Source organism: Bos grunniens, chromosome 2 (genome assembly GCF_055505025.1).
Source record: "Bos grunniens cultivar Pamir isolate PY7600 chromosome 2, Bosgru_T2T1.0, whole genome shotgun sequence".
Classification (NCBI taxonomy): domain Eukaryota; kingdom Metazoa; phylum Chordata; class Mammalia; order Artiodactyla; family Bovidae; genus Bos; species Bos grunniens.
The window spans coordinates 9,363,937-9,385,698 of NC_141166.1; the positions used below are offsets into that span (position 1 = coordinate 9,363,937).

The 21,762-nt window shown below is 47.5% G+C and overlaps 1 protein-coding gene and 1 non-coding gene across 2 annotated transcripts in view; one reads left to right on the forward strand and one right to left on the reverse strand.

Annotated features, from left to right (window-relative positions):
- RHCE (Rh blood group CcEe antigens) overlaps positions 1 to 21,762 on the reverse strand; it is a 41,072-nt gene that overhangs the window by 7,159 nt on the left and 12,151 nt on the right. The window contains exons 3-8 of the mRNA XM_086365283.1: positions 17,231 to 17,381; positions 13,967 to 14,114; positions 12,865 to 13,031; positions 12,008 to 12,145; positions 8,939 to 9,072; positions 771 to 850 (exon numbers count right to left, since the gene is read on the reverse strand). Coding sequence (XP_086221409.1) covers positions 771 to 850; positions 8,939 to 9,072; positions 12,008 to 12,145; positions 12,865 to 13,031; positions 13,967 to 14,114; positions 17,231 to 17,381 — 818 coding nt within the window. The remainder of the gene's footprint in view (positions 1 to 770; positions 851 to 8,938; positions 9,073 to 12,007; positions 12,146 to 12,864; positions 13,032 to 13,966; positions 14,115 to 17,230; positions 17,382 to 21,762) is intronic.
- LOC147377419 (U6 spliceosomal RNA) lies at positions 2,103 to 2,209 on the forward strand. Its single transcript, XR_015154000.1, has one exon. It is a non-coding gene; the product is annotated as a U6 spliceosomal RNA (small nuclear RNA).

Genomic DNA, 21,762 nt, shown 5'->3' on the forward strand with positions numbered 1-21,762 from the left:
CTCTCCCCATCTCTCCAGCTACATCAGCTACACTGACATCGTTGCTATTCCCCAAACAAGCAAAGGATGCTCCTGCCTCAGTGCCTCTGGCCTTGCTGTCCCTTTTCACGGAAAGTTCTTCTCCCAAATAAATACACAGTATGTCTCCCTCCTTCTTTGCAGTCAAGTCCTTGCTTAAAGGTCAACTTCTTAGATAGGCCTTCCTTACCACCCTTCCTAAAGAGCACCCCACTCTCACCATGACTCTGCATTTCCCTACCCTGATTTATTTCTCATCATAGTGCTTATCACCATCTGATGTACCGTATTTTTTTCTGTTTATGGTGAAAGCTCCTTCTCCACCTAGAGTATCCATTCGGTATGACCAGGGAATTTGGTTTGTTCACTGCTGTGTCCCTAGTACCTCGTCTATTTGCTGAACAAAATAGCAGTATAAGTGTTATCAGGGAATAAAAGGTAAGCTCTGTAAGCATCAGGGTTTCCTTAGTCTTCTGTACAAAATTCAGTGAAATCACCAGTCCTGGGCTCAAGAGGCTATAGTGTTCAGGTGACCTCTGAGGGCCTTCCCAATTCTGAAATTTTGTGATTCTGTGTTCATTTGTTTTTTTAAATCAAGATATGAGCCCTTCGCCTTATTTGGCTGGAGCTGAAGGGGGTGGGTTCATGGGGAAGGAGATGGACACATACATGCCCAACCATGGGGCAGTTGCAATCTCGGCCTAGACCCTGTGCCCTGGACGATGATGGAAGAAGGGTGGTCTCACACTGACCTGTCAAGAGGCCAGAGGCCACACCCATGATGATGGTGAAGGCCAGCGCCCCGAGGTCGATGAGTACCTTGTAGCCGAGCCTAGAAATGACAAAGCAGAGGTGGTCACATTGGGGCATCAGGCCGCAAAGACCACTGGGGATCAAAAGGACTATGTGCATCAGTACTGACGCTGCCAGCAAGGCCGCCAGGAGAGCAAATGTCCCTCCCCAGGAAGCCCCTTCCCATCACTCTCCTGACGCTGCCAGCAAGGCCGCCAGGAGAGCAAATGTCCCTCCCCAGGAAGCCCCTTCCCATCACTCTCCTGACGCTGCCAGCAAGGCTGCCAGGAGAGCAAATGTCCCTCCCCAGGAAGCCCCTTCCCATCACTCTCCTGACGCTGCCAGCAAGGCTGCCAGGAGAGCAAATGTCCCTCCCCAGGAAGCCCCTTCCCATCACTCTCCTGACGCTGCCAGCAAGGCTGCCAGGAGAGCAAATGTCCCTCCCCAGGAAGCCCCTTCCCATCACTCTCCTGACGCTGCCAGCAAGGCTGCCAGGAGAGCAAATGTCCCTCCCCAGGAAGCCCCTTCCCATCACTCTCCTGCAAAGCTGCTCAGACACGTAGGAGGGGTTTCAAGATCCTCTTTGGCTTAGTTTAGTTCGTGGATAATGAACAAGTCAGAAAACCCAGTTCAAGTCCCAGTTCTGTCACTAGCTGTGTGACCCTGGGCACTTAACCTTGGAGTCCTGAGTTTCCTCATTAGGCAATTAAAGATAAAGGTTTTATGTCTCTCAGGGCAAGAAAAAGAAAGGTTTTATGTCTATAAGGGCAAGATAGGGTACAACTTGGCCAACAGACCCATCTCCCCTGCCCACCCCCCCTTGAACATACTTCCCTGTCTTCTCTCCTTCAAAGCAACCCCAAGGCTTCACTTTAAACTATTAAACGGTGGGGTGGGGAGGTAGGTGGGAGTGGGATTTGGGATGGTGGGACACATGTACACCCAGGGCTGATTCATGTCGATGTATGGCAAAAACCACCGCAATGTTGTAAAGTAATTAGCCTCTAATTAAAAAAACTAAATTAATAATAAATAAATAAGCTATTAAGTGGCCCTTGGAGGACATCTATGTGACCCTGTAGTAGGCAAAAATGTCTTAAACAGGACACATAAGAACTCAACATAGAGGGAACAATGATACATTGAACTATAATAAAATTAAGAACTTCTGTTCATCAAAAGACATCACTAAGAAAGTGAAAAATAACCCACAAAACTGGGGAAGCTATTTACAGTACGTATATCTGACAAAAGACCAATATCCAGAATTTTTAAAGAATTCCTAGAAATCAGTGCTCGCTTCAGCAGCACATATACTAAAATTGGAACGATACAGAGAAGATTAGCATGGCCCCTGCGCAAGGATGACACACAAATTCGTGAAGTGTTCCATATTTTTGCTTCCTGGTTCAGTACCCCAGGAAAAAAAAAAAAATTCCTAGAAATCAATAAGAAAAAGTCAGAACATACAACAGAAAAGTAGGCAAAAGAAATTGAACAGACATTTCCAAAGAGGAGGTATTCAAATGCCAAAAAAAGTACTACGCTTAAGTAGTCATCAAGCAAATGAATATTAAAACAGTAAGTTTGATGTCTAAATTATATATTGGGTAAAGGAAGCTCTCAGTTTCTACTGTATAAACCCCAATAGAAAACTGAAAGTATCCACTGAAGCAGATTGTATGAAAACTGTACGATCCAACTCAACTTCTAGGCATACACTCAACAGAAGCGCATTTGTAGGTTCAAAAAAAAAGTGCTAGCACATTCATAACAACAATACTAGCTCCACACTAGAAACTACCCATTGCTCATCGGCAATGGGTAAATTGTGCTGTGTTCATATAATGGAACTCTGTTCTATGTTTTCTTAAATGTTGTATTTGCCACTCATTTATTGCAGGGCCAAACTAAGTGTCAACATTGTTTACCTCGATCTCTCATAAGTCAACTTTCATTGCAAGCCCCCAACTGCAAGCTCTAACATTTGTGTTTTCACTTTCGGCCTGTAGGGGACATCCCTGTGTCCCTCCCCTGCCACTCTAGTCCTAAAGACATAGTCTCTGCTGCCGTCTCTCTCTACTGCCTGCTCCCTGCATGTGATAAGCTTTCACGTGTCCCTGCATGGTATGTCCTGCCTCTCATTTCCAGGGCAATTGGAACACTGACGTTTCCGTTCAATGACGTTGACCTCTCCATGTTGTCATTCAGTTGCCTTTATCAATTAAGCCCAAGCACAAATCAATGTTATACGCCAATGAAAATGAACAATCTACAGAGATAACGACATGGATGGATCTCACAACTTCAAAGCTGAGTGAAAGAAGCCAAGAAGAACACAAGAGCAGACCTCCTGTATGATTTTATGCATTCAAAGGACAAAAGCAGGCAAGACTGATTGCTGCTCTTAGAAGTCAGGTTAGTGGTTGCCCTGGGACAGGACACAGAGTTCTGTGTGCTGGTTATTGGCTGTGTCAGAAGTCACTAAGTGGTATTCTTATGATATATTTAAATTTTTTTTTTTGTTTATTTTGGCTGTGCTGGGGCTTTGGTGCTACGGCATGGGTTTTTCTCTAGTTGCAGTGAGTGGAGGCTACTCTCTGGTTGCAGTATGTGGGCTTCTCATAGCAGTGGCTTCTCTTTTTGCAGAGCGCAGGTTCTAGGGCGCTGGCTTAATAGCTGTGGAGCACAGGCTTAGTTGTTCTGTGCCATGTGGGATCTTCGCGGACCAGGGATGGAGCCTGTATCTCCTGCATTGACAGGTGGATTCTTTACCATGGGACCATCAGGGAAGCCAACCCTTATGATACTTGACTATTCTGGAAGTAGATTGTATTACAAGAAAAAAGTTTCTTAAAAAAGTAGTAAGTGTAGAATAAAATTGAAAAGCGAAAGTCACTAAGTCATGTTGACTCTTTGCGACCCCGTGGAATAGTCCATGGAATTCTTCAGGCCAGAATACTGGAGTGAGTAGCCATTCCCTTCTCCGGATGATCTTCCTGACCCAAGAATCGAACCAGGGTCTCCTGCATTGTACGTAGATTAAAGGCTAAACCCAAATCTGCTACTTACAACCCAAATTCCCTCTATCCTACTGCTATCTGAGAGTGGAAATGGATGAGGCAGAAATGGCTGTGTTAACATTCCCCACACAGGGTGGGCTCCTTGCGCCAGGGCCTCAGCCTCTACAGTTCACCATCTGAAAGTCCCTCCTTCACAAATGGGAGGAGCAGGTTAGGAAAGTGAACCAAGGGTCCCATAGCTACGTAGCTTGGAATGGGTGTTTCTAGGGATTCAAACCAGGCAGCTCTGCCTACCCACAAAAGTGGCCAAATCTCCACATCGGCGGGCTCCCTTCTCAGATTTGGCCAGGTCTGCATTCCAGGGATACTATTATTTATCTATTTGTTTATGGCTGCGCTGGGTCTTCATTGCTGAGTGTGGGCTTTATCTAGTTGTGGCGAGCGGGGGCTACTCTCTGGTTGTGGTGTTCAGGCTTCTCATTGCAGTGGCTTCTCTCGTGGCAGAGCACAGGCTGCAGAGTGCAAGGCTTCAGCAGTTGCAGTTCCTGGGCTTAGGGTACAGGCTCAGTAGCTGTGGTGCTCGGGCTTAGTGACCACCCAGCATGCGGATTTTATCTCCTGCCTTGGCAGGCGGATTCTTTACCCCCGGACCACCAGGGAAGCCCCAGAGATTTGTTTTTAATATTTTTCTTTAAAGTGAAGTCGTTCAGTCCTGTCCGACTCTTTGCAACCCTACGGACTGTAGCCTACCAGGCTCCTCCGTTCATAGGATTTTCCAGGCAAGGGTACTGGAGTAGGTTGGCATTTCCTTCTCCAGGGGATCTTCCCAACCCAGGGATCGAACCTAGGTCTTCCACGTTGCAGGCAGACACTTTACCATCTGAGCCACCAGGGAAGCCCATATATTTTTCTTTAAGTAAACTTTAAAAAAAATTTTAATAAATCTATTTAAAAGGAACTTTGTGTCACTAGCTTAAATGGAAGAGAAGTAGGAGGTAACCAAGACACAGTGAAAAAAAATACTGCTTTAATCTCCTTTAGATGCAGCAGCCGGGGCAAATCTCAGACTGAGGTTTCCTCTGCTGTTGTTGAAGTTGGAGGTCAGCGAGGGTGGGAAGAGTGTGGAGACAGCCCTAAGGGAAGCCTTTTTCCCTGATGTAATCAACCAATTGCGTGAGAACTGCAAAAGGGCGCCTGCACTGCGTGATCCGGTGCTCTTCAAGTGTGTCTTCACACCACTTAAAATCCCACAATTTGTGAAAAATGCTCCATCCAGGCTCCAGGCACAGCATCTGACTCATTTACGCTCACTCACCTGAATAGGGAAATGGGCAAATACTGTTCGTGGAAAGAATGGAAAGTCATTCTTTGGAATGACGTGTCCGATAACACAGAGCTACTAAAGCAGCTGATCCACACTTCCTGGGAAGTGCTCTGACGACCAGCCCAGTCCTCTTGCCATCTCCATTACATCCAGATGCCCTTCTTACGGAGGCAGCAGCATCAGTAACTATCCTAAAGAAAGGGGCCGTGTGTTGAGTGTTTACTACCTGCCAAGCACTGTCCTGAGCCCTTTCTTGTAAGAAAGTGAAAGCGTCAGTTGCTCAGTGGTGTCTGACTCTTTGTGACCCCATGGACTGTAGCCCACCAGGCTCCTCTGTCCACGGGACTCTCCAGGCAAGAGTACTGGAGTGAGTTGCCATTTCCTCCTGGGATTGAACCCAAGTCTTCTACATTGTAGGCAGATTTTTTACTGTCTGAGCCACTAGCGAAGCCTTGAGCCCTTTCTTATATGTTGCTGAATCTTCACAGCAGCCCTGGGATGTGCATCTTATCATCCTATTTTACAGATAGAAAACTGAGACTTTAGAGAGAGTTTGAATACCATGCCCAAAGTCACACAACTGTTAAGTGTGACCCTGTTCTATTTGTCCCCGAAGCCTGTGCCCTTTACTTTCAGCAGACCAGAGGCCACCCCGAGAGAGGTCATTGCTGTCACTGTGCCCTTCCCTTTGCCAAGTTCCTGCAGACGAGAGAAGACTAATACTTGGTCCTCAGCTGTCTCATCCTGATGAGACTTGACTTGGAGACGGTGCTGGAGTCAGGCTCACGCAGCTCTCATCTCCTCTCAACTCCATGTTTGGGAGTATCCCTTTGATGGCTTGAAATCAGCCATGGTGAGAGTATTGGCACCAGAGTAATCAGTAAATGCTCTAAGTCAGGGCTTTGTTTCACCAGAAAGCCAGTTGTTAATCCCTTAGCAGCGGATTGGTTGTTTGTTTTGCTTTGTTTCTATTTTTTGCTATAGGGCAACACCTCTCGAACCTGAACTTGCAGGAGAAGCACATACAGGACTTGAGAAAACAGACTGCTGGGTCTAATTGTGTGGGTCTGGGGTAGGGGAGGATTTGCATTCTTAACAAGTCCCAGGAGATACTGTTGCTGTTGAGAACCACTGTTCTGGGAGAGCCAGAGAATCACAGAATTCGGGGGAGGGGAGGGCAAGTGATCCAGAAGTTCCAGGTCAGCAGCCCACAAGCAGAATTTGGTTCACACAGTGTTTCTAATGGGGGATTTCCCTGTAGCTGAGATGGTAAAGAATCTGCTTGCAATGCAAGAGACCCAGGTTGGATCCCTGGGTCGGGAAGATCCCCTGGAGAAGGAAATGGCAACACACTCCAGTGTCCTTGCCTGGAGAATTTCATGGACAGGGGAGCCCATGGGGTCGCAAAGAGTTGGACATAACTGAAGCGACTTAGCACGCATGTGTTTCTAATGATTTTGAATCTTTTGCCAATACTTGGGGAGTATGTGCATAACTCTGCATTTCTGCCTTCTCTTTAAAAGTCATTAGAGGGAGGAGGGTTCAGGATGGGGAACACATGTATACCTGTGGTAGATTCATTTTGATATTTGGCAAAACTAATACAATTATGTAAAGTTTAAAAATAAAATAAAATTAAAAAAAAAAATAAAAGTCATTAGATCTGACAATACTGATCCCGAGTCTCTGGATGGTTTAAGCTGCCGGGCACTGAAGAACAAATGCCCATGGTTTCCTCCCCCTGCTGGTCTCATTTTTAACCTTACCTGCCATGGACGGAGGAGCCTGGTAGGCTGCAGTCCATGGGGTCGCAAAAGAGTCAGACATGACTGAGCGACTTCACTTTCACTTTTCACTTTCATGCATTGGAGAAGGAAATGGCAACCCACTCCAGTGTTTTTGCCTGGAGAATCCCAGGGACAGGGGAGCCTGGTGGGCTGCCGTCTATGGGGTTGCACAAAGTCGGACATGACTGAAGCGACTTAGCAGCAGTAGCAGCAGCAGCAGCAGCAGCAGCAGCAGCAGCCTGGTCCCTACAGGCATCTGAGTGTAGGACCCTGCTAGATCAACCCGTCGTTTTATAGAGGGGGACTCAGGGCCCCGGAGAGAGGAAAGAAATTGCCGACAGTCACACAGTTATTAAAACAGCAGCAGGAACACCTTTGGAGATGCCTTTTTCACATACACCATCCTCTCCTCATCCCCAAATGGGATCCTCCTCATCCCTAAGCAGCTCAAGGATGTATGTCTCATTTGCTCATAGATGATCCCTATAATCTGGGGCTATGGTTGTCTCTGTTGTTGGAATTATAAGGAACTAGCTCTCCATGATTTCTCTGAGATGCTTCCAAACACAATTTCTCATCACCCACCGCTGGTGCTCACCACCTCGACAGCCAGCTTCCAGCCATGTGACTTCAGACATCTAACTCCCCCAAGGTATCATTTCTTAGGGAAAGCTAATAACACCTCACCAGGTAGTTGTGAGGATTAAATAAGATGGTACACCTAATGATTTTAGCTTAATGCCTAGTACTTAGAAAGCAGTCAATAAATAGTCCTGATTGTCATCAGTAATTTTATTGTTGTTATCACTGTATGGGTTCATCTGGAAAAATCTATTCCTGTATCATGCACAAGTCACTCTTTCATTATGTGTGAGCCACATTCAGAAGATAAGTTCAGAAGAAAAACCCAGAAAGCGAGAACAAGAAGATAACAACTTTCAGAAAGCTATGGTCAGAGTTCTGATCACTGCTGTCTATGAGTCTGAGTGAACTCCGGGAGTTGGTGATGGACAGGGAGGCCTGGCATGCTTCGATTCATGGGGTCGCAAAGAGTCGGACACGACTGAGCGACTGATCTGATCTGATCTGATCTGATTGCCTGGGGGGTGTGGGACCTGACTCTGGTCCAGGGACCCACATTCCCACCTCACAATTGAGACATTAACCACATACTTTTCCTCTCTGGGTCCCAGGGATGAGCAGTATTCAGCATTTTCCTACATGAACATATCACATATCAAATCCTTTTAACCACACAGTGCCTAGCATCCAACACCCCTATGCGAGGAAGTACTACCATTATCTTCATTTGCCATGGGGAGACAGAGGCTCAGAGAGGTTAGGTAGCATGGCCCAGGTCAAGACCTCATGGTTATTTCACCACCACCTAAATCACCAGGGGCTGAGAAATGGACTCAGTTGGTTTGGGCCTGACTGCCTCCTCTGTCTACATTTGGAGAGGCCTCAGGACTATCATGGAGAAGGCAATGGCACCCCACTCCAGTACTCTTGCCTGGAAAATGTCATGGATGGAGGAGCCTGGTAGGCTGCAGTCCATGGGGTTGCTAAGAGTCGGACACGACTGAGCGACTGAGCGACTTCACTTTTCACTTTCATGCATTGGAGAAGGAAATGGCAACCCACTCCAGTACTCTTGCCGGGAGAATCCCAGGGTCGGCGGAGCCTGGTGGGCTGCCGTCTATAGGATCGCACAGTCGGACATGACTGAAGCGGCTTAGCAGCAGCAGCAGCAGCAGCAGGACTATCAGCTTTTCCTTTCACTTAAGCTAACTGCTTTAGAAAGAAGTGACCTGGACAGTCCATACAAGGTGGGGACTTATCTGGAATTTTGGAATAAATTGGCCAACAGATATTCACTGAAGCCTTCTGACTGCCTGGCCCTGAGTGTATGGCCCTCACCCCCAGCCAAGGACTCTGGGCACACTGCTTCCTGAGATGGATGGAGTGACAGGGGGCTGAGCCAAGTGACCCACGTGGACTTATCGACTCCCTGGGCCTGAAGCGCCATCAGCATGATGTTGACAATCCCTCCAAGCAGACCCGGCAAGCCGAAGGTATAGTGCACGCCGTAGGTGTCATGGAGTTGCACCTTTCGCTGAAGACACGCCTGGGGACAAACATCATCATCAGCAGAGCTACATGTGGGACTGCTACACCTTCCCCACCCTTTCCCAGACCCTTGGCATCCAGGGCATCCGGGGGATGGGCATTAGGGCTCAGCTAAATAAGTACTTCTCAGATTTGCGTGTGTACTCACAGCATCTGGGCAGCTCATCCAAATGCAGAGTTGGATTTAGTAGGTCTGGGGCCTGTGATTCTACATTTCTAACAAAGTCCCAGATGATACCAGTGCTGCTGGCCATGGTCCATACTGCTCACATTTGGGGCTGTGTTGGGGGAGCTCAGTTGGTAAAGAATCCTCCTGCAATGCAGGAGACCCCGGCTTGATTCCCAGGTCAGGAAGATCCCCTGCAGAAGGCGTAGGCTACCCACCCCAGTATTCTTGGGCTTCCCTTGTGGCTCAGCTGGTAAAGAATCTCCTGCAATGCCAGAGACCTAGGTTCGATCCCTGGATTAGAAAGATCCCGTGGAGAAGGGAATGGCTACCCACTCCAGTGTTCTGGCCTGGAGAATTCTACGGACTGTATAGTCCATGGGGTTGCAAAGAGTTGGACATGACTGAGCGACTTTCACTTTCACTTTCTTTCACTGAGGGGCCCTCCTGTGCATTATAGGAGGTTTAGCAGTATCCCTGGCCTATACCTTCTAGATGCCAGAAGCAGCCCTCTCCCAGGTATATCCACCAAAACTGTCTCCAGACATTGTCCATGTCCCCAACGGTTGATTGAAACCCACTGGTCCAGCCCAAACCTAACTCCATCCAAGAGACTACTTGGGTGATTGAAAGGTAAGAAGCTGACCACTCCACCAGAGTCCCAGTCAGCACTCCTTCCATTTCATCACGTGGCCTCCCAGATGGCCGTGAGCCAACAGATGTGGAGGCCAATGCAAATTAAACAATATATCTGTTTATTTGGCTTCGTTGGGTCTTAGTTCCAGCACACAGGGTCTTCCACTGTGGCACACAGACACTAGTGGTGTGCAGGCTCAGTAGTGTGACACACACAGGCTTAGTTGCCCTGCAGTGTATGGGGTCTTAGTTCCCGGGCCTGAGATTGAACCCATGACCCGTGCATTGGAAGGTGGAATCTTAACCAATGGACCACCAGGAAAGGCCTCCAATGCAAATTTTATCAGGCTAGTTCCCTCCTCAGAATCCTCACTGTGTTCAGATTAACAATTCAGACTCTTCAGCTCCCCCAGGAGGTGTTCCTGAGCACCAGCCATCTCTCAAAGCTCTGGTGAGAGACACACTCCCTGATGAACTTGATGCTTCAGCCAAAAGAACATCTGTGTCTTGGTTGGGTCACATGCTCTTCTCACCACTGAGCCTTTGAACACACTATTCCTTCTGCCTGGAGGACATTTTCCACTTCTTTCCCTAGTGAATATTAGTTCCCTGTCAGTGCTTAGCTGAGACATCCTGTGCCCTGGGAAGCATTTCCTGACCCATCTCAGGCCAGCTTAGATGTGCTCTAGAGCCTGGTGGGCTGCCATCTATGGGGTCGCACAGAGTCGGACATGACTGAAGCGACTTAGCAGCAGCAGCAGCAGTTCTTAAACTGTGCTGTGTTTATTTATCCATTTTCTTCACTACACTACAGCTTGGGACACAGGATGTCTGTTAAATGTGTTGAGCAAATGAATGAAAAAAAAAATCAGTGAATCATCTTTGAATCCTTCCCCTGGCGATAGAATCAAGCAACCTGAGGCACAGAGAAAATGATGGACACTGAGCCTGATGATAACTCATGATACACGAGTTTTGGCCACACCTTATAGCTTGAGGGATCTTAGTTCCCCAACCAGGGACTGAACCGGGCACTTGGCAGTCAAAGTTTGGAGTCTGAACCACTGGACTTCTAGGAAATTCCTATGACACATGTTTGGCTGTGCACATCTTACTTTCATCAGAGGGCCTAAAAGTCAGAGGAGATAAAAGATGTGTGTTTCCACTTCAGAGATGAAAAGCAGACTGCTCCGTCTGTGGTCAGATTGAGCTGTTGGTAAATTCTTCCCTATTTGGGATTGAAACTGCCTCCCTGAATATCCATGGTTCATTCAAATTCAGCTTCTTGTGTCAACCAATAATCTATTCCCTCTTCTTCCATCAAGTCTTCAAACCTATGAAGATTTGTTGTTCTTAAATATTTCTCTTAGAAGTGTGTTGTAACAAATGGGCTCTGATGGAGCATTGTGATCTTATCTGTTGAATATTGAAGGAGGATAAATCCATCCACTCAGAAGAAGAACTAAACAATCAGAAGTGAAGATGACCTGGATAATCAACCCAGCACCCCTCTTTTGGGTGCTGCCTTTCCCATCTCCCTTCACATGGTTCATGGACAAAAGCCATATATGCATCATGTGCCTTGTCTCCCACCCCTGCCAAAGATGGGCACATTATCCAAGTTAGACCAATGAATCCCTTCTCCAAAGAACTTGCGGTTGGTACCAAGAAATTTCACATGGCTGCCTTCTTGAAGAGAAAGATGACATTCCACCATGTGGAATAGAAGAGGAAGGAACAGTGAAAAGAGAACGGGTGTTCAGGAAAAGCAAAAAAAGGAAGAGCAGGAACTTCTTGGGCTCCCCACAACACTCCCACCCCTGGTGCCAGTCATTCCTGGGCTCCCAGCAGCATTCCTATCCTTGGGTTCAGTGGTGTCCCAGTAGCCTTATAACAAATCCCCCTTATTCCTGAGCAAGCTTGAATTGGTTCTGTTACTTGCTCCCCAGATCTTAGCAAAAGCATCATCCAGCTTGGACAGGTCCCTCACCCAAGCTCTGAAGCTAAATTGAGAAGCTGCCAACCAGCGCCTAATGCAGTGCATAGCAATACGTGATGGCCCACCACAGTCTAGGGGCCTGGACCTTGGCGTAAGGCCGAAGCAGCAGGTATCAGTCGCCCAGCTCCTTACCTGCAGGTATCTGAATCCCCCGATGGAGATCATCCCAGCCACACATCCCAGCACCATGGCAAGCCAAGGAGCATGGATCAGGTAAGAAGGGGCACCCACAGCCACACCTCCTGCCAGCACTGCCTTGTGGATGTGAGTCTGCAAAGGAATAGCTTGTGGGTGAATGAAGTAAGCTAGAGGACAGCATCTAAGTTACTTGGTAAGCTGATAGCAAGACAACACTATAACATCCTCCCTGCATCTCTGATCCTGAAACCAGCCCCTCCCCCCTGCTGAGACTTCATCAGTGGTCTTATCTCACCCCATGTCTCGGGCTCAGGGAGCAGTCACCCTGATCGGGAGTCGTTTAGCTTGAAAGCAGTTACTCAATATCCTAACCATGCTCACACTTAGTTGTTATGTATCCTTGGATGCTTAGCCACTCAGGGCTTTAACTTTGTCACCAGAAAAAGGGGGCTTTGATTGTAACTGTTGTTGTTTAGTTGCTGAGTCATGTCTGACTCTTTTGCAACCCCATCGACTATAGCCCCCAGGCTCCTCTGTCCATGTGATTTTCCAGGCAAGAAATACTAGAGTGGGTTGCCATTTCCTTCTCCAGGGGATCTTCCCAACTCAGGGATCGAACCCACATCTCTGGCATTGGCAGGCAGATTCTTTACCACTGAGACACCAGGGAAGCCCTTTGATTGTACCTACTGTTACGGCTATTGTAAGAATTAAGTGAATTAAGAATTATGTAAAACTCTGAGCCCAATGTTGACAAAGAACATGAGTAAATGCCCCCCAAAATAGAAGCCAATGAATGAATATGGCCTAGAAGACCCAAGTGTTGCCCAAGGGCCAGCCCTTCTCCTCACCATATTGATCTTCCCTTGAGGGTGAGCCAAGGCTGACATTAAGATGCCAGTCACTGTGCTAACCGCCAGGGCATAGTAGGTGTTGAACACGGCCATCTTTCTTTCATCTGCAAGTTCCAGCAGAGCAGAGTTGAAACTCGGCCAGAATATCCACAAGAAGAGGGTGCCTGTGGACCAGAAAGGGTCAGTGGCCAGAACCAGTATTCCTGCTCCAAAGCCTCAGTCTCAGGGGACTTCAGACAGGAGGCTCCCGGACCTGGCCAGTCTCATCTCTGTTACTTTCTTGCTCACCAACTTTGGACAAGTCTGGTTTCCTCTCTGAATTCTTAAGTCAGCAGGGCCCAGCTAACATACTTTATGGGCAAGGAAAAGTAAGGCCCAGAGAGTTGAAATCACCAAAACCCAAGCCTCCTGACTCTAGCCTATGATGGCCACATGATTATTTTTTTAAAATTAATGGAACTCTTCCACTTGGCCCCACGGCCTGGTATTCAGTTGCCTGCTGGCAGTCTCACTGCCGATTTCCTTCCTCTAAGCCTCTCCCAGCCCTTAAATTCATCACTTCTACCAAAACCCTTCAGATTAGACATTATTACTTCTCTCTTCCAGTTCCCATTCTTTCCTCCACTCCCAAGTCTGCCTTTTTTCATCCATCTAATTCTTTTCTTTAAGTTAAGGACAAAAGGATTGGATAATCTAATCTTATTTATTTATTTTTAAATTTATTTTTGGCTGCATCAGGTCTTAGTTGGGGCATGTGGGATCTTGGTTAGCAACCAGCAATTGAACCCTCACCCCGTTGCATTGTAAGGCGGATTCTTAACCACTGGACCAGCAAGGCAGTTCCCGGATAACCTCATTTAAACTGAGATGTAACAAGTCTCTCCTCTCTTCTGGGTATCAATGAAGAGAGGTTCCCTAGAGGGGAATGCTTCCTTCAAAGATGTGAATTCATCAAACATTGCTTGAGGAAATGGGTCATTACAAAGGGGCTTCAGACACCCGGGGAAAGTTGGAAAAGCAGAGAGATTTTTCTGCAGAGCCCTTTTGGAGCCTCCTGCTCACCCCAGATCTGAGCCCACCCACATCACCTTGTCCTCACCCAGCATGGTGAACAAACTGGGGCTCGTTGCTGTCTGATCTTTGTCCTCTGATGCGCTGGGCAGAGGCTTCCGGAGGCAGCAGACCACAGTCAGCCCAAAATAGGCCGCAAACATGTGCATATACATCATGCTTACATGCATGTTCATCTGCAACAAAACCCAGTGGAAGCAGTGAGCATCAGCAGCCTCTGCTCCCAGGGAAATCCCTGCCTTCCATTTAGGAAGTTCTGCCTTCATTCAAGAGGCATGACTTGAAGTCAGGAAACTGACTCCACCCAGCAGTCCCCCTTTCCGAGGAGCCCCATGAGTTGCTGTGTATTTATTTATTCCTGGTAGTTTTCTGGTTGGCTTTATTTATTTAATTGGCTGTACCTTTCGGCTTGTGGGATCTTAGTTCCCTGACCAGGGACTGAACCCAGGCCACAGTAGTGAAAGAGCTGAGTCATAACCACTGGACTGCCAGGGAACTCCCCTCTGGTTGGCTTTGAATGCTTTGGGCCGAAGTCCACTTACCTGGGGAAAAAGCTACATGGACACGTACCCCACTGCTGCATTTTGGCAGAATTTCAACTCTTTGCATGGAGTATGAGTAACATAAACTTTGCAACATGAAGCTGCCAGAGATTTTATAATACCAAGCTAAAGTCTTCAGAAAATTCAAGCTATGTACTAATTTTGCTTTACAAATGTTAGGTAGATAGAATAGGAAAAAGGAGTCCAGAATGGTGGTGGCTAAAAGACAAAGGAGGGAAAAGACCGTGAAAATAGAACAAAGGAGTGAGGACCTGAGGTTAAACAAACAGCCCTCCTGGCTAGCCCAATTTACATAGGGCAGGGTCAGAGGGAAGAGAAAAAAATATATAAAAGGAGGAGGAAGGGGGCTTCTCTTCCTCTCCTGTCTTTTGGGTCGACCTGCCCTCAAGGATTATTTTCCTTTGCTTTCTAAATAAAACTACACTGTAACATGGAGCTGTAACACTGGTCCGTCCGTCACTTCAAATTTTTGCTGTGGCAAGACTGAACCGAGGAAATTATACACTCCCCTGACACAAATATCAAATTTAGTAACCCTTCATAACTCAGTGGGCTACTGTTAACTCCTGTCCACTGTGCCTTCAAAAAAATATCCAGATTTGGCAGAATTTTTACTGCCATGCCCCAGTGACCCCCACCTTGGTTTAAACCGACTTCAATACTTGCCCAAATTGTTGTGATAACCTTCTAACTGGTCTCCCTATTTCCACCCTTGTCCCCCAACTGGCTTCTCCATGTAGCAGCCAAAGCGATCCTGTTAAAATCTAAGTCAGCTCATGGCACATTTCTGCTCTGAATCCCCCAATGGCACCTGTCTCCTTCAGTATCAAAGTAGGCATTCTTACTATGACCAACAGGATTCTGCATGACCTGCTGTCCCACAACCCCTCTGACTTTCCCTCCTGCTCATTCCCTGGCTCTTCCTCAAAGCCACAGCCATGCTCTCATGTCAGCACCACTTTGGATCACCTGTTCTACTGCCTGGAGTACAGAGTAGAGGGAGTGCTCTATTCTGGGTACAGGCAATAAGGGGATGTGTTGCCTGTTGAGAATTTAAAACAGTAATAAAAGCAACTAAAAGTCCATCTCCTTTTTATTACAGCTGAAAATGAAAGTGTTACCCGCTCAGTCAAGTCCAGCTCTTTGTGACCCCATGGCCAGTAGCCCACCAGGCTCCTCTGTCCATGGAATTCTCCAGGCAAGAATACTGGAGTGGGTTGCCATTCGCTTCTCCAGGGGAACTTCCTGACCCGGGGATGGAACATGGATCTCCTGCATTTCAGGCTTATTATCATTATATACCAACAATTCTAAACAATGTATCAGTGGACTTCTCTGGTGGTTCAGTGGTTAAGACTCCATGCTTTCACTGTAGGGAACACAGGTTAGATTCCTAGTCCCCCTTGCTAGGGAAGTTCCACATGGCATGATGCAGCCAAAAAAGAATAACAATAAAATAAAAAATTAAAAGGAATAGTGTCAGTAATAAGATCTTACTCTTGAAAGATGCAGACCACTCCCACAGCTCTGCTCTTGATCTGCCCCTGTCCTCAGATACCCACGTGACTTGCACACCTGCTGCCACCTGCTCTTTACTCAGAAATTATTTGCCCAATGAAGCCTTCCCTGGCCACTCTCTCTAACACCTTATCCCCTCTCCCAACTATTCCTATCTTCTTCCTTCATTGTGTTTTTTCCTCCATTGTACTTATCACTATCTATCATGCTATAGAGCCCTGCTATAGAGCAGTCGGCAAAGAATCTGCCTGCATGCAATACAGGAGACATAAGAGATGTGGGTTCAGTCCTTGGGCTGGGGAGTTCCCCTGACCCAGGGAACTTGTAACCCACTCCATTATTCTTGCCTGGAGAATTCCATGGACAGAGGAGCCTGGCAGGCTACAGTCCATGGGGTCAAAAGAATTGGACATGACAGCGACTAATACTTTCACTTTCAACATGCTATCTCTTTTGCCTATTTTATTGATTATTGGCAGTCTTTCCCTCTGCCAATAAACAAGAAAGTTCCATGACAGTCACATTTTCCCACTGCCTGGTACAGAACAGGCTCAGAACAAATATTTGTGAAATGAATGAATGAAAAAGTAAGGAACACTTAGTCACATGTAAAAATGTAAGTCTGTGGAAGAGATCTTGCATTTTTAATCTCTTTGAGGTCTCCCAGGAATATAAAAACCACATTTGGCAATTGTCAAATTGGAATTCTCATTTCTTGAGTTGTGTCCGAGCTGAAACAGCTCTGGTTTATGGCTCTGGTTTCCCCCGAGTCCTTCCACAAAAGAAGCCCAGGCTGAAATGAAGTTTTTAAGAAGACATGAACTCTCAAAATCAATGCTAAACCCTTCCCTGAACCAGCTAAACTAACACATTGCAGAGAAGAGAGGAGATGACTTTTACTTAATGCGGCTTTCTAAAACAACCACCATGAGGACCATAACAAAGCAGGAGAAGGCTTATAATGCGCTGCCTATGGTGAGGAACTGACCTCTTTCCTTGACAGCCGTGTTTTTATTGTGGGAACCCCCTTCCATAGCATTTGCTCAGTGTGTTTAAATGTTGAGCAGACACCACACTTTTACAACCCCATTTTGGCCTGTCTCTAATTTTTTTTTTCATCACAGAAGCTTTATCAAATGGAGATGGAGCCCTCCCCTTCCACCTGCTCATTCCTTATCCCAGAGGTCCCTCCTCACATCACCAGGACTCACATCGAGGTAGCTTATGCTGACCAGCCTCGTGGCACTGAAGGCTGTCACCTCTATCAGCGTCATAATCACCAGCTGCAGCAGGTTGACCTTCCCCAGGACGACACCCGCGGAGATTAGCACAGATGTAGCGATCATGGTGGCTCTCTGAATACTGGGGAGAATGGGCAAGACAGGGATGACAGAGAAGGAACAATGCCTCTAATTCATTCATTCATTTATTCAACAAACACTTGTTGAGGACCTACTCTCTGCCTGACACTTTTCAAGAAATTGGGGACAGAACAGGAGAGCAAACACACAACATTTCTACTCTTATGGGGATGGATGCTGCCCAGTCTGGAATCTCTTTCATTCTCTTCTTCCATCAGGGTGGCAGCCACACGTTGAGAGATTGATCTGGACACACTCTTCCAAACTAAAGATGCGCTGAGGTTCTCATAGGAACATCTGACTGCTAGGATTCTGCCCTGGGCTTCTCTTCTGCCGTCATCACACACAGATGCTCAATAGAGGGCGCTCTTCACCTGCCATCCCTCCGGTGATGCAGGCACCGCTTTGGACAGGGAAGCCTGGCTGTGCTGCAGTCCATAGGGTCCCAGAGAGTTGGACACGACAGAGCGACTGAACTGAACTGAATCCTCATCTCTCCCTCTCCTTGTAGTGGAAAAAAGACTGGGTTTAGAAGAAGGACAAGTCTGGCTTCCAGTTCCAGCTTTTCTACTTTAGCTATTTAATCTCACTGAGCCTGTTTCTTCATCTGTAAAATAAGAATGATGGTAATACTTATCTCATGAAAGCGGGGTGAGGGATTAGAAGGAATGGTCATGCCCGTGTGTGGAGCACACCAGGACTGGCACAAAGAACTGCTGCTGCTGCTAAGTCGCTTCAGTCGTGTCCGACTCTGTGTGACCCCATAGACGGCAGCCCACCAGGCTCCCCCGTCTCTGGGATTCTCCAGGCAAGAACACTGGAGTGGGTTGCCATTTCCTTCTCCAATGCATGAAAGTGAAAAGTGAAAGTGAAGTAGCTCAGTCGTGTCCAACTCTTAGCGACCCCATGGACTGTGGCCCACCAGGCTCCTCCATCCATGGGATTTTTCAGGCAAGAGTACTGGAGTGGGGTGCCATTGCCTTCTCCGGGCACAAAGAACTAACTCAGTGTTATTACTGACTCTTTCCTTCCCTTGACAAGTGAGCAAGCTTAGTGTGGGGATTTGGAAGGAGAAAACAGCTTCTGTTTTCAGGGCACTTACGACTGGCCTGCAGAGACAAAGAGGACATCACGACCCTGTCAATTAAGACGATCTGTGATATCACGCAGCTTCCGAAGTGGCTCAGTAGGTAAAGAACATGCCTGCAATGCAGGAGCTGCAGGAGACTCTCAGGTTCGATCCCTGGGTTGGAAAGATCCCCTGGAGAAGGGCATGGCAACCCACTCCAGTATTCTTGCCTGGAGAATCCCATGGACAGAGGAGCTTGGCAGGCTATAGTCCATGGAGTCGCAAAGAGTCAAGCATGGCATGTGATACCACGAGGCAAGAGGGGTTCATTGGAGGAAGAGAGCACTAGGAACTGGACTCATCAGGGAGGGCTTCCTGGGGGAGGTGGTACCAAACTGGACAATCCATGGTGGTTAAGCCAACCCACCCTCCTCTGTGCACCTTGCTGAGACCACCTTTCCCCCTAGGAGTTGATGATGATGCTACCACCACTGCCACCATCATCACCATCATCGTCTGTTGAGCATTATGGGTAATAGTCTTGCAAGTACATCATCTCATTTAAATTTAAATCCTCCAGGTAATCCTCTGTAAAGCGATGGTGCTAGGTACCATCCAGTACATCCATTTAACAGGTCAGGACATTGAGACTAATCGAGGTGACTGTTTTGGTAATGGCCACACAGCTAGTTAATGACAAACACAAGGTTCAAGCCCACCCAGCCGGCCTGGATCCAAAGCCTGGGCTCTGAAGTTTGGACACAGCCTTCCCACTGTTTGCTGCCAAAGTAGTGTCCTGCTGAAGGCTCAAAGATTTTGGAAGAAAGGCCAGAGGAGGGCAAAGGGTATGGGGAAAACGTCTCAGAGGGACCAGGAATTATTGGAAATAATGGGTCACTCAGTGTTTCATTGTGGCTGACCATGTTATCTTCCTGGTGAACACTCATTTCACTCAGTTCAGTTCAGTCACTCGATCATGTCCGACTCTTCGCGACCCCGGGGACTACAGCACGCCAGGATTCTCTGTCCATCACCAACTCCCAGAGCTCATTTCATTGGCAAAGGACTAATTCAAGAGATTCTGTGCCAGTGGCAGGATTTCAGACCCCAGGGATGGGGGCGGTGTTGAGACAGTGAACTGCAGTGCTTAGGACAATCTCTCTCCAGGCTGCCAAGGCTGGAGTCCTGACTCAGCCACTTCCTGGCTGTGTGGCCTTGGGCAAATGCCTTAACCACACTGTTTCCATGTCCTCATCTGTAAATGTAGAGGCAAGGCCTTTGGAGCTGTTGGGAGGGCAAAGTGAGTCAAACACAGTCAGGAGCTAGTTATTGCTATGATAGGCCCTCAATGTACAGCATTAAAAACATCACATATATTAGGGTTCTTTTTCATTTTCATCTTTGTTCCAATAACCAATTACTAAGTCCTTACTGTGTGAGGAAAACAAAGGAGGAGAAGAGTGAATAAGACAGGCCCCTGTCCTGAAGGGACTGGTCATCGATGACTCAAGGCAGAACCGATTTAGAGTCAAGTCAGTCTGCACCGGTGGGTGAGGCCTCAGGACAGGGAGAGGGAGAGGGCCCGGCTGGGAGGCAGCCCTGGGCACCGCCCACCACCCCAGTCAGAGCAGGAAAGGTCAGAAAGGAGCCCATTGTTCAATTCTGTGAAGCCAGTCCCGTTGGGGGTCACTGCCAGGAGGATCCGAGCAGTCAGGGCGGGGCAGGGGTGTTCACTCAGGTGGTAAACGGCCTCTTCTTGTCTTTCCAGATTGAATCAAGAGCAAACAGATTCCTGCAGGCAGGACGTCAGAAGAAGGGGCAGACTGGAGATGCCTGGAGACTCAGGTGCGGGAGCCCAAAGGCTTGTGTGACTTGAGCCAAGGCTGCAGAAACCCTGCAGGACCACCCTGTCAGGCTCCCCCAGAACGCCCTTTGTCACTCCCCGGGTGCTTGCTGGGGTGGGGGTGGGGTTATAGATTCCCCCTGGGGATCAGCTCTAAAATGGTTTAAAAGAAAAAATGTGGAGGGGACTTCCCTGGCAGTCCAGGGGTTAAGACTCCACACTGCCAGTGAAGGCAGTGAGGGCTCCATCCCTGGCTGGGGAGCTAGGATCTTGTAGGCCAAAAATCATCGTGGCCAAAAAATGGGGAAAAAAAAAATTTTTTTTAATAAAAGAAGCCCGAATTAAAAAAGAAAAAAAGGTGGAGAGTTATTTTCAGGGCCAATGGGGAGCTGGCTAGACTGTGTTTCTTATCATGGCCACTTTGCAGTGTGTGGGAAAGGCTACAGAATGAAAACTGAAGCCACTTCTACCACTTAGCTGTGTGACCCTAGGCAAGTGTCTTGTGAGCTCTGAGCATCTCATTCCTTGACGGTACACCACGTCAGACCCCTCCATGAGAGAGTTAAACAAATAATGTTTGTGAAGTGCCCAGCACAGAGCCTGGCTCACAGAGAGGTGTTTGACAGTAGTGCCCAGAGTTTTAGCAGGGTATCAGAGGGGAGGGTAGAATGGCCTTGTAAGGTGATGTGGTCCCCAGATACTTGAGATGGGATTTACCATCATATGGGCAATAAAAAGTTTCAGAACTGGATAAAACCAAAAAACAATTAAAAACATTTTTTTTTACCTTGTTCCTCCTATTGACTGTGAATGACTTATTTCTGCAGATTTGTACAACTTTATGGATGTGTATATGTGCATATATGGGCTTTCCAGGGGCTCAGTAGTAAAGAATCCGCCTGCCAATGCAGGAGACACACAAGATGTGGGTTCAGTTCCTGGGTCAGGGAAGATCCCCTGGAGGAGGAAATGGCAAACCATTCCAGTATTTGTGCCTGGAAAATCCCATGGACAGAGGAGCCTGGCTGGCTATAGTCTGTGGGGTCACAGGGCCATGACTGAGCATGTAGCACCGGGCGTATATGCACATATACACTCTCGTGTAACCACCACCCAGAATGCATAGAAAACGTTTTTGTTATTTAGTCGCTAGGTCGTGTCTGACTCCTTTGTGACCCCACAGACTGTAGCCCGCCAGGCTCCTCTGTCCATGGGATTTTCCAGGCATGAATACTGGAGTGGGTTGCCATTTCCCTTCTCCAAGGGATCTTTCTGACCCAGGGATTGAGACTGCCTCTCCTGCATTGGTAGGCGGATTCTTTAACACTGAGCCACCAGGGAAGCCCAAGAGGATGTTTATTGCATCCCATAAGTTTCTTTTGAGCCTTTTCCTAATCAAGAACCACCTCAGGTAACCATTATTCTGACATCTAGCAACACAGGTTAATTTTGCTAGTTCTTCTAAAGGCA